At 39.3% G+C, this 14520-nt stretch overlaps 1 protein-coding gene across 1 annotated transcript in view; it reads left to right on the top strand.

Annotated features, from left to right (window-relative positions):
* The window catches only part of fat4 (FAT atypical cadherin 4), a 166217-nt gene that overhangs the window by 91913 nt on the left and 59784 nt on the right, over nucleotides 1–14520 (top strand). Inside the window, exons 3-6 of the mRNA XM_084719787.1 lie at nucleotides 2368–2629; nucleotides 3383–3733; nucleotides 8148–9070; nucleotides 12443–12617. Coding sequence (XP_084575913.1) covers nucleotides 2368–2629; nucleotides 3383–3733; nucleotides 8148–9070; nucleotides 12443–12617 — 1711 coding nt within the window. The remainder of the gene's footprint in view (nucleotides 1–2367; nucleotides 2630–3382; nucleotides 3734–8147; nucleotides 9071–12442; nucleotides 12618–14520) is intronic.

Raw genomic sequence — 14520 nt, 5'->3', positions numbered from 1 at the left:
CGAGAGACAGTTGTCTGATCTCTTATTGTCCCCGGCACAAATATAAATGTCAAGCTCTGTCGTCAGCCTCATTCAGTTGTCATATCACATTCAGTCGTCCTCTCCTATTCCAAAGCCTCTCGCTATAGCGATCACATGTGTCATGGCGCTTGTACTTGTCCAAGGTAACAGGGGATCTATTAGTTGCATTTATAGAGGAACACTATAGCCCCAGAAGTTCAAAGACTGAGAGGGAGTCTCACTAGAACATCACTGCTCATCTTCTGTGCTTCTTTTTCTTTTTCTTTTTCTCTGTCCAGTGTGACCTCACCTCTCAAGCCTTAGCCTGAAGAATGATTTTTTTTAAATAAATAATGTGTATGATGTGTTTTTGGAGGTTAAAGGAAGTGTTTAGAGTTGCTGAACCTCTAAAATATCCATTTTATCAAGTATCTCTTGTCTCCTTGCACGCTAAACATCATAATTTCTCAAAATAATCAAATAAATTTGCCAATTTACTGATATAATCTCAACCTCTTCTCCATAAAAATCAATTTTTCCAAAGAATTTTGTGCAATCAAGTATAATTTCTCATTATACTTGTGCAGCAATTTGCCTTATACGGTTTTATTTCAAGATACTAACTTCACATTTTGCAAAAAAGTTTATCTTTACTTGGAAACAAGTTGAAATAATCTTAATCAAAGAACGTGATAAGATTGAGAATGAAATTAAAGTTAAAGTAATTAAAGTTTTCTTGAGAGGGAGTCTCACTAGAACATCACCTTCAGCTCCTGTTCTTCTTTTTAATTTTCTCTGTCTACTGTGACCTGACCTCTTCTCCATGAACCTTGTAAATGGCATGTTTTATTATGGATAATGTGATTTAAGCTGTGGAAAAGGAGTTGTGGTTTTGACACATTTCAGGTTAAAGGAAATATGCACTGCTAACGTCTTTATTAAATCAAGTATTTCTTGTAACCTTTAGTCCAAAAAGTTATAGTTTTCTTAAAACAAGCAAAAAACTTTGCCAAATTAGTGGCATAATCTCAACCTCTCCTGTAGTTTTTTTTTTTTTTTTTTTGTATTATCAGTAGACATGAGTTTCATACAATGAATTGTCTCTGACATTAAAGTTGAAGTCAAAGTTTTCTGGTTTGTTTTTATATTTGTGTTTCTCAGAAGACATTTTCAAATCAAAGATATTGACAAATTTTTAAGTTTATTTTTTTCTGTGTAGGTCAGCTGGGTATAACCCCTTTACATCCGTTTTCTCCTTCTTGTTTCCCTTCGTCTCTCACTGTCTCCATGTTGATTTGCGATCTATTGCACGGTCTTTTTGAAACCACAAGCCTTTCATTTATGGACTGTCTACATGAAAAAAAAAGTCAGCGTGAAGGGTTTCATTCATGCCAGACAAGTCGGTAGTTTGATCTGGAGACGTGACACGCTAACATGTGTGGTAAACACAATCTGATTTCCTACCAGCCAGACTTGCTTTGATGCTTGTAATCATGATGCTCTTCCTCTCCCGAGGCCTGAGAACTCACAGAGTTCAGCAAAGTGCATCCAACCTGTTGGCCCCTTTTTTCAGTCCCTGAGAAAAGAGAGAGAGACTTGGAACAGTGTTTGAGAAAACATGGCTCGCAAATATTGGATTAAAATTTGGTTTGCTGCCTGAGATGAGCTCAGTCAGTTTGAAATAATGAAACACAAATGTTTATGTAATTTTGCTTAAAGTGAAGGTAATGTTTTTGTGCCATAAATATGTAGATTTTATTATGAAAATTAATTTAACTCAAAAATGCGTGTTTCTTATGTTTATGTCCCCTGACACGTCTCATGGCTGTACTGACTGGTCTGTACAAAGTCTGTCACTAGAGAGGATTTTTCATATTCCTCTACTGAAGAAGGAGGTATCTCTGCACTTCTTTGAACGTACCACAGGCAAGCTAGATTTGGGAACAAATTCGAAAGCCAACATCTGTTGCTAATTGCTAATTGCTAACTGAAATGGAATTTAACCGTTATAATAAGATCAATCATGTACACAAGTACACACATCCTTCTGTGCATCATCTTCCAGAAGACAAAACAATACATGCTTCCAAAGCAAGAAAAATCTCTGATCAATATTATCAGCAATAAAAGCAAACTGAATAACACAAGCCATCTTGTTGCACAATACTCTTTCACTGGTTGCAAACAGTGGTGATGGGCGGGTCACAAACCCAGAACCAGAATAAGGGAGAAAGAATAGATAGATAGACCCTATACAGAGTTTTCTTTTTGCTTTTTATGTGAGAAAACCATGTTAAACAGAATATTAATTATAATTAATTATTCAGGTTAAAGTTACAACCTATATTTTTTCTGTCTTCCCCTCAGGGTCCCAACGCTCTTGTGACGTACACCATCATCAGCGGGGCAGACGACAGCTTTCGGATCGACCCCGAATCTGGCGATCTGATCGCCACCAAGAAGCTGGATCGGGAGCGCCGGTCGAAATACTCCCTACTGGTGCGCGCAGACGACGGGAAACAGTCGTCCGACATGAGGCTGAACATCACTGTCAAGGACGTCAACGACCACACGCCCAAGTTCTCCCGTGTCACTTATTCGTTTGACATCCCCGAAGACATGGCGCCGGGTAAGATCTTAGATGAAGCAAACTGAAACTCACTAAAATGCAAAGAATGTAGACATAAAGTAGAAGATTGTACTCAGACAAGCAATTTTTTGTCTTCTGCAAAAGCCCTCAGACCGAACTTAGACAGCTCTGTTAAGGTCATCAAGAGCCTCACATTATTAGGAGCAGCTTCTTTGTAGCAGTTTATAAAAGTTTTTTTTTTCTTTTTAAATTTTTTGGAACATTTTTATTTGACTGTTGCAGCTCTCCAAAATCCTCTCTATCTTCCTTAAGGGGGAAATTAAGAGTTTAATGGGTCAAGGGGACAGTAACTGATATTTGATTTATATGGAAATCTATCAGCAACCAGCAGAATTTACGGCAACACTGACAAATGTCTGGCGCAGCTCCTGCGCTCTTCTCACCGCTTCAATCACAAGTCAAAGACAAATAAGTCTGGAAATCAAAGAAGAATATCCAGTGAGAGTGTAGTTAAGATATGATCATATAAAGGACGAATAAAACACTTCATAATTAGCTGTTTGCTGAGGTGTCATCAGTTTAAACACCAATGAATGCAGGAGTTCTGGTTCCAGAACATTTCAGGCCAAGCAAGTCTGTTATTTTAGCGACTGGCGGAGCGATCACTGACTCACTGGTATTAATAAACAGCCCTAATAACCCCCTGCAGATATATTAAAGTCATTTTGTTCTATAGGGCAGTAAAGTCTAACTTCTCGCCTCTGTGTTACAACCCGTCTGACTCTCTCGCAGGCTCCATCGTGGCGGCGATCCTGGCCAGCGACTCTGACTCAGGGGTGAACGGAGAGGTCACCTACTCGTTGGAGGAGGACGACGAGGACGAGACGTTCCTCCTGAACCCGGTGACGGGGGTTTTCAACGTGACGCGTCTGCTGGACTACGAGACTCAGCAGTACTATATTCTGACGGCAAGGGCGCAGGACGGAGGGGGGCAGGCCAGCACAGTCAGAGTGTACTTCAACGTCCTGGACGTGAACGACAAACCGCCCGTCTTTAACACCAGCGTGCACAGCGCGTCTGTCTCTGAAAGCCTGCCACCTGGATCCAGTATTGTCACCGTGGCTGCCAGTGATGCTGATGACGGTACGTACATGTGGAAAAGTACACAGTAGATGTAATTAAATAGAAGATAATTCAGTAGAAAATGGCTACTGTCACTTGTTAAAGGGATAGTTCACCCAAACATGTAAATTCAGTCGTTATGTGCTCACCCTCATGTCAGTTGAAGGTCATGAACAGCATTGCAGAATCTCCCAAAAAATGGAAGTGAGTGGTGACCAGTTTTCAAGCATAAAAACACAACAGAAAAAAACATAAAATGCCTCCAAACTTTTTGTCTGGTGTAATCCAAGCCTCCTAACGTTGGAGGTAACGTTACCGCAGGCAGTAAGCTAGTTAGCTGGACATGCTAACATGTGCAGCTTAGGTCACAGCAGATAAAGACAAAGTTTAAAACATTTCACACAAGTTTGTTGTTGGGTTTTACATTTTTGAAATACTTAAAAAAAGACACAGCACTTCAAACTCATGAGACACAGAGTATCACGCTTATTCAAGCCTCATACACATCTTTTCAACATGTCAAGAAATGGCCTGTCTAGAAATGGCCTAGGTACTTTTGTTAATCTATGATTGGACAGTTGCTGTTTGGAGGACGGACTTAGCAAAATGTCAGATACAGGTAAAAGCCTGTAAACATTGATTTATTTTTGCTGCTCACATAAACACTAATGGGCCTGCACGATACGGGGAAAATCTACGTCATGAGATAACATTGTTCAGTATCGCGATGGCAAAATGAGTTGCAATAGATAAAATGTAGTGCAGTGTGTTTATCGCCTACATCCATATGATGTTGTTGATGAAAATACAATTTGTCAGTCAACATTTACTGACAAACATATAGGAGACGCACTATTCCATTACTGGATTGCTCATCATTTGTCTAACAATTATATTTGATCAGAAAAGTATCTGCAGAAAGTCATGAACTTCATCTATTTGCATCTTTTGTATTATATATTCATTGTTTATTATTAACATAATTTTTATTGAATCTTATTTCGGTAGATGTTATTTACAGCCAGTGTGGCTATTTGCACCTGAGTGTCCATAGCCAACAATGCTATTTGCACACAGTTTGTTAATACTGACTTAATTTCACTCCACAGTCAAATCCTAACCTCAAACCCTGCTGTCTCACAAGGGAGTCCCTGTGCCTAATCCATTCATCCACCACGAGATCATATCTTCAGAAAATTTGCTGCTATTTATAACTGCACTAAAGGGGTCGGGTGTGAAGAGCCAAATAGCTGCCATGTGTCTATTCTCACATGGGTGCAAATAGACACACTGTTTCAGTTAATGGTTAGTTGGCAATCACTAAACACCACTTGTCAGATAAAATCTGAAGCAAAACCGCAACTAGTCATTTTGGCACTGATTTGCCTCTATATCAGATTTCAGATGACTACTGTCTTCACCAGTAAATCACGTAGAAACATTTGGCAATCCTGCCAAATCAAGATATCAGTGCAAGAAAAATATGTCAGAAGATGAATATTATAAATTGTAGTTAAATCCCAGTTAAGTCAAATTAAACCCTGCACAAGCATCCCAGAGAGGTCATTATATTTAAAGAAAGCACTTCTGTGAGAATGTTTTAAGCAGTAATGTACTTCCATACCATATAAATCAAGTGTGAGTTCGCCAAAGCAGCTTAATTTAATGCAGGCCTGTCATTTTGTTATGACAGTTGGTTACACAGAAGCTCTCAACCCTGCATTTTATTTTTCATTTTTATTTTGCGTCACACATGAATGATTTGTTGAAATACATCTTCACCGTATGATTAAGTGGCTTGAGTGTATTTCTGCGTTTCAGGTGGCGGGTTCCGTGTCTGTGTAGTGCCGTGTGGTATCTGAACGGTCACCGCCACTCTCCTCCTGCTGTAATTACCGCTTCACCCAGGCCTAATGTGGTTATTGTGACCTACATTCCTGGGAAATACGCTGCCTCGTTCTCGACCAGAGTCTGGCTTCTTTCTCCACTGTCCACATAATCTGACCGCGTCGTCCGCTCAGATATATAGCTGCCGCTTTTCCACTGTCAAAATAAAACACTGCCATTGTTAGCACTTCCTAAGCCCTGACCCCCGACCCCCAGACTATGTCTCTAGACGGCGTAGCCTAAACTCGGATGGAAGTAGCACTCAAGCTTTTGATAAGGGATTACTTGTGTACTGTAAATACACGCTGGAGTGTGGGAAGGTGCTGGCGCTTTCCACATGAATACCCCGTTGAGTTGAATTACAGACGCTCAATTTAAGCTCATTTTAACCCCCAGTTCCAGAGGAGTGCTGCGGATTAGGCCAGATTTCAAGGTTAGATAGTTTGCTCCATCCGTCCACTCTGTCAAACTGCAGTTATCTCATTTAAATAAATGTTTTTCAGTCGAGAGGGATTTTCCCAAAATTGCACAACGCCACTATCAGTTTCGGAAGTGGTTTTGCAGTGGTGTTTCTCTTTTGATAGCAATCTGTCGTGCTGCGGGAATGGATCGTCAGCTTGGAGGACAGGAGCAGCGGCCGGAGCTTCAGCTGTTTCACACGCACAATTTGAGGAAATGGATGTTGATAACGCATATAAGTGTCTAATTCAGACATATACAGAATATTTAACAAACACATCTGGAACAATGGATGCTTGTCAAAAAAAAAAATCAACATACGACCTCTATAACATCGTACTGTCTGCTTGTTATCTGGTTATTTTTTTAATAGAAGGTCACGCTAAAATAGTTCCCTGTAGACTGATTGATTGTTGGCGCTGTGACTGTCACATTTTTGTTAAAAATACACCTTATCTCTCAGTCTAATTGTGCAAAATAGGATATGTAACAAGAGAGAGCATTCAGCGTCATTCCTGTTCCTTCACAGATTCCCCCTGTTTGCTCAAATTAAAGTTTGGCACCAGGTTTTGTTAATTCTCCACTCTTGGAAAGTAACACGTTTAACCTTGGGAGCAAAACACAAATGTAATTTAAAGGCTCACACAGAAGATCTTTTGTCTGTCTTGTTGTTCAGTGTCTTTTGGTATGAAGCGCCTTGTACTGACTGCATATGTGAAAACACTAGGGTTGTCACAATACTCAATAACTTAAGGTGCCATGGCAAAAAGAGAAAAGGTCCTAAATACACAGTAAAAGATTTATTTGTATTTTTGTTTCTTTATTAACCACTTGCACACAGTGCTAGTAAAGAAAAAGTCACTGAACACTCTCTGGTTTTGCTGCAAATTAACTTTCAGACAAGACAATAAAGATAAAGACAATAATAAAGAAGATAAAGATAATATTTTCTAAATAAAAAGTACTATCAAATGGTAGTATTGTACAGTTTTTAACCACCAAGTATTAAAGTAAAGACACTTTGATACTTTTCACAACTTAAGAGGATTACGTGTTCCCTTTACTTGCAATGCAACGAGATGATTGACAGAAAGTTAGTCAGCAATTACTTTTATTATCAAATAATTATTTGAGTAATGTTTTACACAAGAATTACTAACATCTGTTGAATTATTCCTCTAAAATGTGAGGATTGTGTAGTTTTCTTTACCACACATAATATAGTTTCTTATTTTTGGGCTGCTGTTCAGGCAAAACAAGACATTTCAATATTTAATTTCATGGACTATGGGGAAAAATGCCTTATCTGGTAATTTCTTATTCATACAACCAGTGGTTTGTGGACCAACAGGGGTCCTTGAGTGGGTTGTAAGTGGTCCCAAGCAAAACGAGCCATAGAATATTTTAACTTTTATTACATTTTTTTGACATTGGAACAATAAGGAAAGACATACGGTTGGCTTTATTATTTTCAAAAGATTATCTAGAGTGAATTCTGTGAGACAAAATCTCCTAAAACAGCCGTTCCTTCTTCTAATGTGCATTTATTGTGTGGGGTCCTTTACATGAAACAAAACGACTAATAAATTAGTCAAGAATGTAAGTCGCAGATTAATCTATAAAATGAAAATAATATTTCTTTGTTTTTCAACATCTATTTATGTACAACTAGGCCGCTCATCCCCTCCCCACCCCCATACACCCAATTCAACAAAACAGACAGAAAAGCAAGCAAAAGAGCAATTAAAGAAGAAAAAAAACAACAACCACAATAAAGTATGCTTACAACGGCACTAAACAAAATGAAACAAACAAAAAAAAGGGCAAAAGCAGTGACAGAATTAATGGTAGCAATAACTTAATAGTCTTTAGTTTATGATGTATCTATTAAGGTCCAAAAAATCTGTTAAAATAATTTTCTAAACCTTTTATTTAACAGAATTTGTGAGTGCTTAGATCAAAATGTTCAATTTGTTACATCTCATTGGCATCTGGAACTAATCAACATGTGAAGTTACATGGTTTGCTTTAAAAGGTCACCATTAAGGAAATCTAACCTTTCTTTTTATTGTCTTTGCATGTTTTCCAGGCCCAAACGCCCAGCTCATGTACAGAATTGCGTCTGGTGATCCCCAGAGCCACTTTGCCATCACCAAGGAAGGAATCCTCCGAACCAAGAAGGCCTTGGACAGAGAAACCCAGTCCTTCTACAACCTGGTGATCACAGTCAACGACCTGGCTCCACCTCCCATGACCCGCTTCACCAGCACTGCCCAGGTGTCGGTCATTCTTCTGGACGTCAACGACTGCCCACCGACCTTCACCTCTCAGAAGATGACCTACATCCAGGAGAACACGCCGGTGGACACGGTAGTGTTCACTGCCCAGGCCACAGACGCTGACAGTGGACCCAACAGCTACGTCGAGTACTCCCTCAGAGGACCCTTCGGTAACAAGTTCAGCATCGGCAACATTGACGGAGACGTCAGGTTGGTCGGGGAACTTGACCGTGAGGAGCTGTCCAACTACACCCTCACTGTTGTAGCGACAGATAAAGGCGAACCCCCTCTGTCTTCGACAATGGACGTGACTATGATGGTCCTGGACGTGAATGACAACACGCCAAGCTTCTCACAGAACATCTACGACATTGAGATCGAGGAGAACACCCTGACCGGGACTGATGTCATCCAGGTGTTCGCCAGCGATGCGGACGAGGGCACCAATGGGCAGATCCGGTTTTCTATCTCAGGTGGCAACACCAACGCTGATTTCAGGATTGATTCGGTCACAGGGGTGATCTCAGTGGCCAAGCAGCTGGACCGTGAGGCGCGTTCATCATATTCACTGGTGGTCCAAGCTGCCGACAGGGGCAGCAGCCCCAGGGTGGACCAGGCAACAGTCAACATCGTGTTGTTGGACGTCAACGACTGCCCGCCTGTGTTTGAGCTCTCCCCTTACACCGTCAATGTTCAGGAGAACTTGGAGGACCTGCCAAAAAACATCCTGCAGGTCAGTATGTTTGTTTTCTCTCTTGACAAGCAGTTAGGACGTCATTAAAGTCCACATGAAACAGAAAACACAGTGCTGTTTTCTCCCCCATATTAAACATGCTTCTTGTAAAAACAGGCAGTAAGGGAGGGACTTTTCACAGGAGCCAATAGTGCTATTTTGGGCACTGTTGGGCAGCAAAATCTATACCAAATCATCATATTCTACTTGCTGATCATAATTTGTTTTTACTTCAAGTGAAGTGCAGATCTTGAGTCAATTTACTTTCCGTTGCTGGAGACAAACTTGTGATTTTTGATTTGTGAGATCACAAGATCAACAATCCATCTTGCCAGACTTCAAGTTATCTGTTTGTGTCCGCACCAAAAGTGATGCAGCCAATCAGCATCCTAGGAGAGACTACTAGCATAGATACTATGAGTAGCATCAGTTTTATCAGAACTGGAGAGTATTTCTTCATTGAAGGAAGAGCAAAGAACGCCACTGAAGGCTTTTCTCCATGGAAAATATGTTTCCACTCTTCTCCAGTCGGGCTTCAGATCTGATCCCTTGCCTAGTGTTTTTTTTGTTTTTTTTGTGCCATATTCCCCAAATCAAAAAAATATTTTTCTTGCACATTTTATAGTTTTGTTTTGGTGTTTTTTAATCCCCAGAAGTTTTTAGTTGAGCATTCTTTCAAGAAATCTCCAAGAAGCCTAATTCACACAACCAAATATAGCTGGGAGTAACCCAGTATAACCACCATCCTCACTGGGTCTTTCCACTGAAGCAGCTGTGGGTTAATTACCATCACGGCCCTGAGCGGCATCATGAAGGTAATTGTTGAGGGAAGGAAGATCATTACTTATTCACTTTGTCTAATCAGACTTTTCCCGGGAATCCACAAAAGGAGAACCTGAGGGTTCGCCTCGACTCCAGGCTGCTGTGTGGGGATTAAAGGACAGACGTTCATTTAATGGTTTCTAAGTATGAAACTATTACTCAGTCCGATTTTTTCCCCCTCATGCTGCAGCATTAAACTACCTCACTTCACTGGTGTGCCCAAATGCACTGTGGGCTCCCCGGCCCTCCATGCCGTGCACGCCGCAGACAGCCAGGTTAGCATACAGATGTGTGTTCCTGTGTGGCAAAACCCACCCCGTCTGGACCCCTTCCCACCACATAACTGTACCCTCATTTCCTCACAAGGTACACAAGCGAACGAAAATGGAACTGCTCCGTCATTGGAAATAAGTCCTTCCCCTCCATTTTTTATATATGGCTCATTTAGTCATCAGGGCAGTTGGGATGTTAATTGCCTTGTCATGCAATTTAGCTCGGTTTCAGATTTCGGTGAAACCCTGTAAAGCTTTAATTGAGCAGAGCAAATTGCAGTCATATATCATTTCTTTATCATTTCGGTCAGATATTTGTCATGGCATTTAGCAAAATAAGACCACCGTGGTGAGAGGTTTAGTGCACTACTAATGCTGTCCACATACCTGCACTTATTAAGTTAGCATTACTGTACTACAAATTTGGTTAACTCATTAGCTTATTTAAGGTTTTAGAACTGTCATTCATAACACTGCCTCCCTTTCACTCAGGATGTCCCGTCTGTGATTGTTAAAGTAGACAAATCAAAATCATGGAATATCTGTTCATTTTTTCTTCCCGTCAAACAAAACATGACAGGTGCTTTCATAAGATAGAACTAACCAATTCCAATAAATTATATACTGTAATAGCATCTACTGTACCTGTCAATTAATCTTCAACTTTTATCCGTTCATAACGCTGTGTATTTTTGACTGTGCACACAGGCTTTGGTGAGGATTGGAACAGTAGTATTTTGTTTTTGAAAAATGTTAGATACCTGTGCACAATCAAACTTTTGAGTGTTATATGTATGTCCTGGTCAAAAGCTGTTACATTTTAAATCACTTTTTGTGTATATTAATCAGATTTCAGATAATCAGATCTAAGGCAGGGTTGCAACCAATCAACAAAGATTAATTTTAAAACCTGATTAAATCATGTTTTTACTTAAAATAATGTTGCACCAAACTTTTAAACCTCTCTTTGTTTAGTTTTTACTCTAAACATAGATTACATTTAATGTTGTCACACCAAAACTAAACTTCACTTTACAAAACTTAACACCAAAACTTAACTTTAAACTTTCACTGGAGGAGGTTCAAGTTAAAACAGCTGCATTTTTGAGATGAACAAAATCATTCTACACTGAGCCATCATGAGGACACTAACATTCCTAAGTAGCGTTTTAACTAGCCAGCAAAGAATGCAGGTGCTTTCGTAAACTAGAATGAATCAGTTTTAACCAATCATATGATGGCGTCTACCTGTCAATCAGTCTTCAACTTTTAGTGGTGCAGAGCTGTGGTTTAGATTCATTAGTGAGCTTGTTAGCAACATTATGGCATGTCAAATTATGTTTAAATCAAGTAAAAATGTTAGATATACTCAAAACTTTTACTTAAAGGTCCAGTGTGTAACATTTACTGGGATTCATTGGGAAAATGATTAATTGAATGGAATATCATGTTCATTAAGTATGTTTGTATTAGCATATTATAACCTGAAAATAAGAACTGTTAGGTTTTTGTTACCTTAGAATGAACCATTTTTATCTACAGAGGGCGTGGGTCAGTTTCCTTGGAGGCCGCCATGCTGCCATGCCATGTTTCCACAGCAGCTCAAAACAGAAAAACCAAACACTGGCTCTAGATTGGACATATCACGAGTTTCACAGCCACCATAACTGCCTCTCTTACACGCCGTGCAGTCCGCCACTAAATCCTACATACTGGTCCTTCAAGTAAAACGTGGACAACACAATTGAAAAGTACTTAAGTAATAGTATTTGATGATTATCAACAAAACATACTGAACTATAAAGTATAGAAGTGCTCCTTAGCAGGCAAAATGCGCTCTGTCAATGTTACATTATCATTTATAATACTATTAGATGACTATTGCTGATGCAGGGGAGCTAATTCTATCAAATGTAGGCGTTTTAATTTGCTGTATAACAATGCATCATATTTTATATGTTCTTAAAATATTCATCCATAAAAGTTACTTTAAACTAAAGCTGCCAAATAAATGTAAAAAGTACAATATTTCACCTGTGGAAAAGGAGTATAAAGTAGCATCAAAGTGAAACACAGAGAGAAGTACTTGAGTAAATGTACTTAGTTACTTCCCCCCACTGCTGCCATGCTGTTACAGCTCCCTCTGATCCTCTAGTATTTCCATTTATTCCAGACAAACTGTTGATCTCCTCCTGGAAATGAAAAACACATTTTTTTGTACAAGAAGAGGAAGTTTTATCCTCAGAATCTCCTAAAATCTTGTCTCTGTGTTTTCCAGGTCGTTGCCAGAGACGATGACCAAGGTGCCAACGGGCAGCTGAGCTACATGCTCAGCGGGGGCAACGACGAGGGCGCCTTCAGCCTGTCCTCCAGCGGTCAGCTGAGCCTGACACAGACTCTGGACCGCGAGGCTCAGGGGAAATACGTCCTGCTGATCACAGCCACCGACTCAGGTAAGACCGCAGTGCAAGGTTTGGAGCTGCGAGGGCGGCAGATAGCATCTTGAAATGTTTGAAGGATGATTTGATGCTGGCTTTGCAGTATTCTGTTTCAGTTTATAGTCTTACAAGAGCGGTTGTTTATGTCTGAACTCGTACCACATTCGACTTGTTCAACTTTATCACCCATGATCTGGTGTTTTTGGTGAAGACTGTGAACATGGAGAACTAGGAACATATTTTGTAATCCTCCGGCAAAACCAAGCTGAAAAAGAACATTTTCAAAAACTAACAGCAGTGTCAACAAACAGCATTTTGATTTCAGAGTGTGCACAGTCCTCTTTTTGTGTGGCACAATAACCTAAACATTTGGGAGTTTTTAGCTTGGAAAATGGTGGGTGTTTTTTGACCCATTCTCCAGAAGTCCTTTCAGCGGGTTCGATTGAACAGCATCCTCTGTTTATTTGGATACAGCGGTAGAGCTTGTTATAGCCAGATAAAAGGTTAACTTGTTATTGCATGGAGGCCAGTTAATGTGCAGTTAAAGGAGTACATGCGTATCCCCGTTGCAGCCAAATCACATGGTATCCCAGTTAAGTATATGTTTCCCCGCGCTGCTCTGGCTCGGCCGTCATGGTCTGAGGGTGGTTCTGTTTCATTCCTGGACTGACCATGTGACCGTTCATAACGCTGTGTATTTTTGACTGTGCACACAGGCTTTGGTGAGAATTGGAACAATGTTGCACAGAGTGTTTTGTTTTTGAAAAATGTTAGATACTTCTGCACAATCAAACTTTTGAGTGTTATATCTATGTCCCACTCAGAGACTGTTACATTTTAATTCACTTTTCAGATGATCAGGTCTAAGACTGGGTTGCAACCAACAAACAAAGATTCATTTTAAAACCTGATTAAACCTGATTAAAAATGATTTTTAACCTGATTAATACTTTTAAACTTGGCTTAAAATCAAGAAATTTTAATTTAAACCTCTCTTCTCTTAGGTAAGTTTTTACTCTAAACGTAGATTAAATTATGTGTTGTCACACCAAAACTCAAACTATGATCCAGTATTAACTTTAAACTTATACTGGAGGATATTTACCTTGTTAAAACAGCTGCCTTTTTGAGTTGAGCTGAGCCACTACTACTTTTTAGGTAGCTAATAACAGTCTAACATTTTGTTAATGTTTTAGCTAGAAAACAATGTGACATTTTTGTCTTTTCAGCTAGCTAGCAAACAATATAACTTTTCATTTTTCAGCAAATGAACAATGCTGACTAATTTCTTAGCTAAATAATAAACAATTAAACGTATTTTTCTTTTTAGCTAGTTGGCAAACAATATAAGGTTTTTACTTTTTAGATTGTAAACTAACTTTTTAGCTAGCTAACAAACAATGTAACAACATAACATCTATTTTTTTCTTTTTAGCTAGCTAGCAGATTTTTGATTTTTTAGCTTGTAAATAATGCTAACTAACTTTTTAGCTAGGTAACAATAGAACGTTTTGTTACATTTTTAGTTAAATAGCCTCTAATTCAAGTTTACATTACTAAACTTGAAAATATTCAACTGAGATTAGTTTTTAAATGTGCAAAAGAGCTCTACTCAATTTTAAACCTGGATTTACTCATTTTACACCTAGTTTTGCTGAACTCTGATTAGAAGTAATCTTAATTTAAATTAATCTTTCTTGGTGCAACCCAGTCCAAGTAACAAAAAAAGTTTTTTTGTACTTTGTTAGGATTTTCTTACTTCATGTAGTGTTCAGATGTCTGTGCCACATGGACAAAGTTGCCCAACAAGCGAACATACTAATTAGGATTCGATCCTTTTTTGTACATTTCACAAGGAGTCCATATTTAGAGGCCTGACAACAATTCCAAAATATTTTGACAGGATGTTTCAGTACAA

The sequence above is a fragment of the Lutjanus erythropterus genome, chromosome 5, assembly GCF_056507025.1.
Source record: "Lutjanus erythropterus isolate fLutEry1 chromosome 5, fLutEry1.hap2, whole genome shotgun sequence".
NCBI lineage: Eukaryota > Metazoa > Chordata > Actinopteri > Lutjaniformes > Lutjanidae > Lutjanus > Lutjanus erythropterus.
The sequence above is the reverse complement of the archived record's forward strand: the minus strand, read 5'-3'. Positions and strand labels throughout refer to the sequence as shown.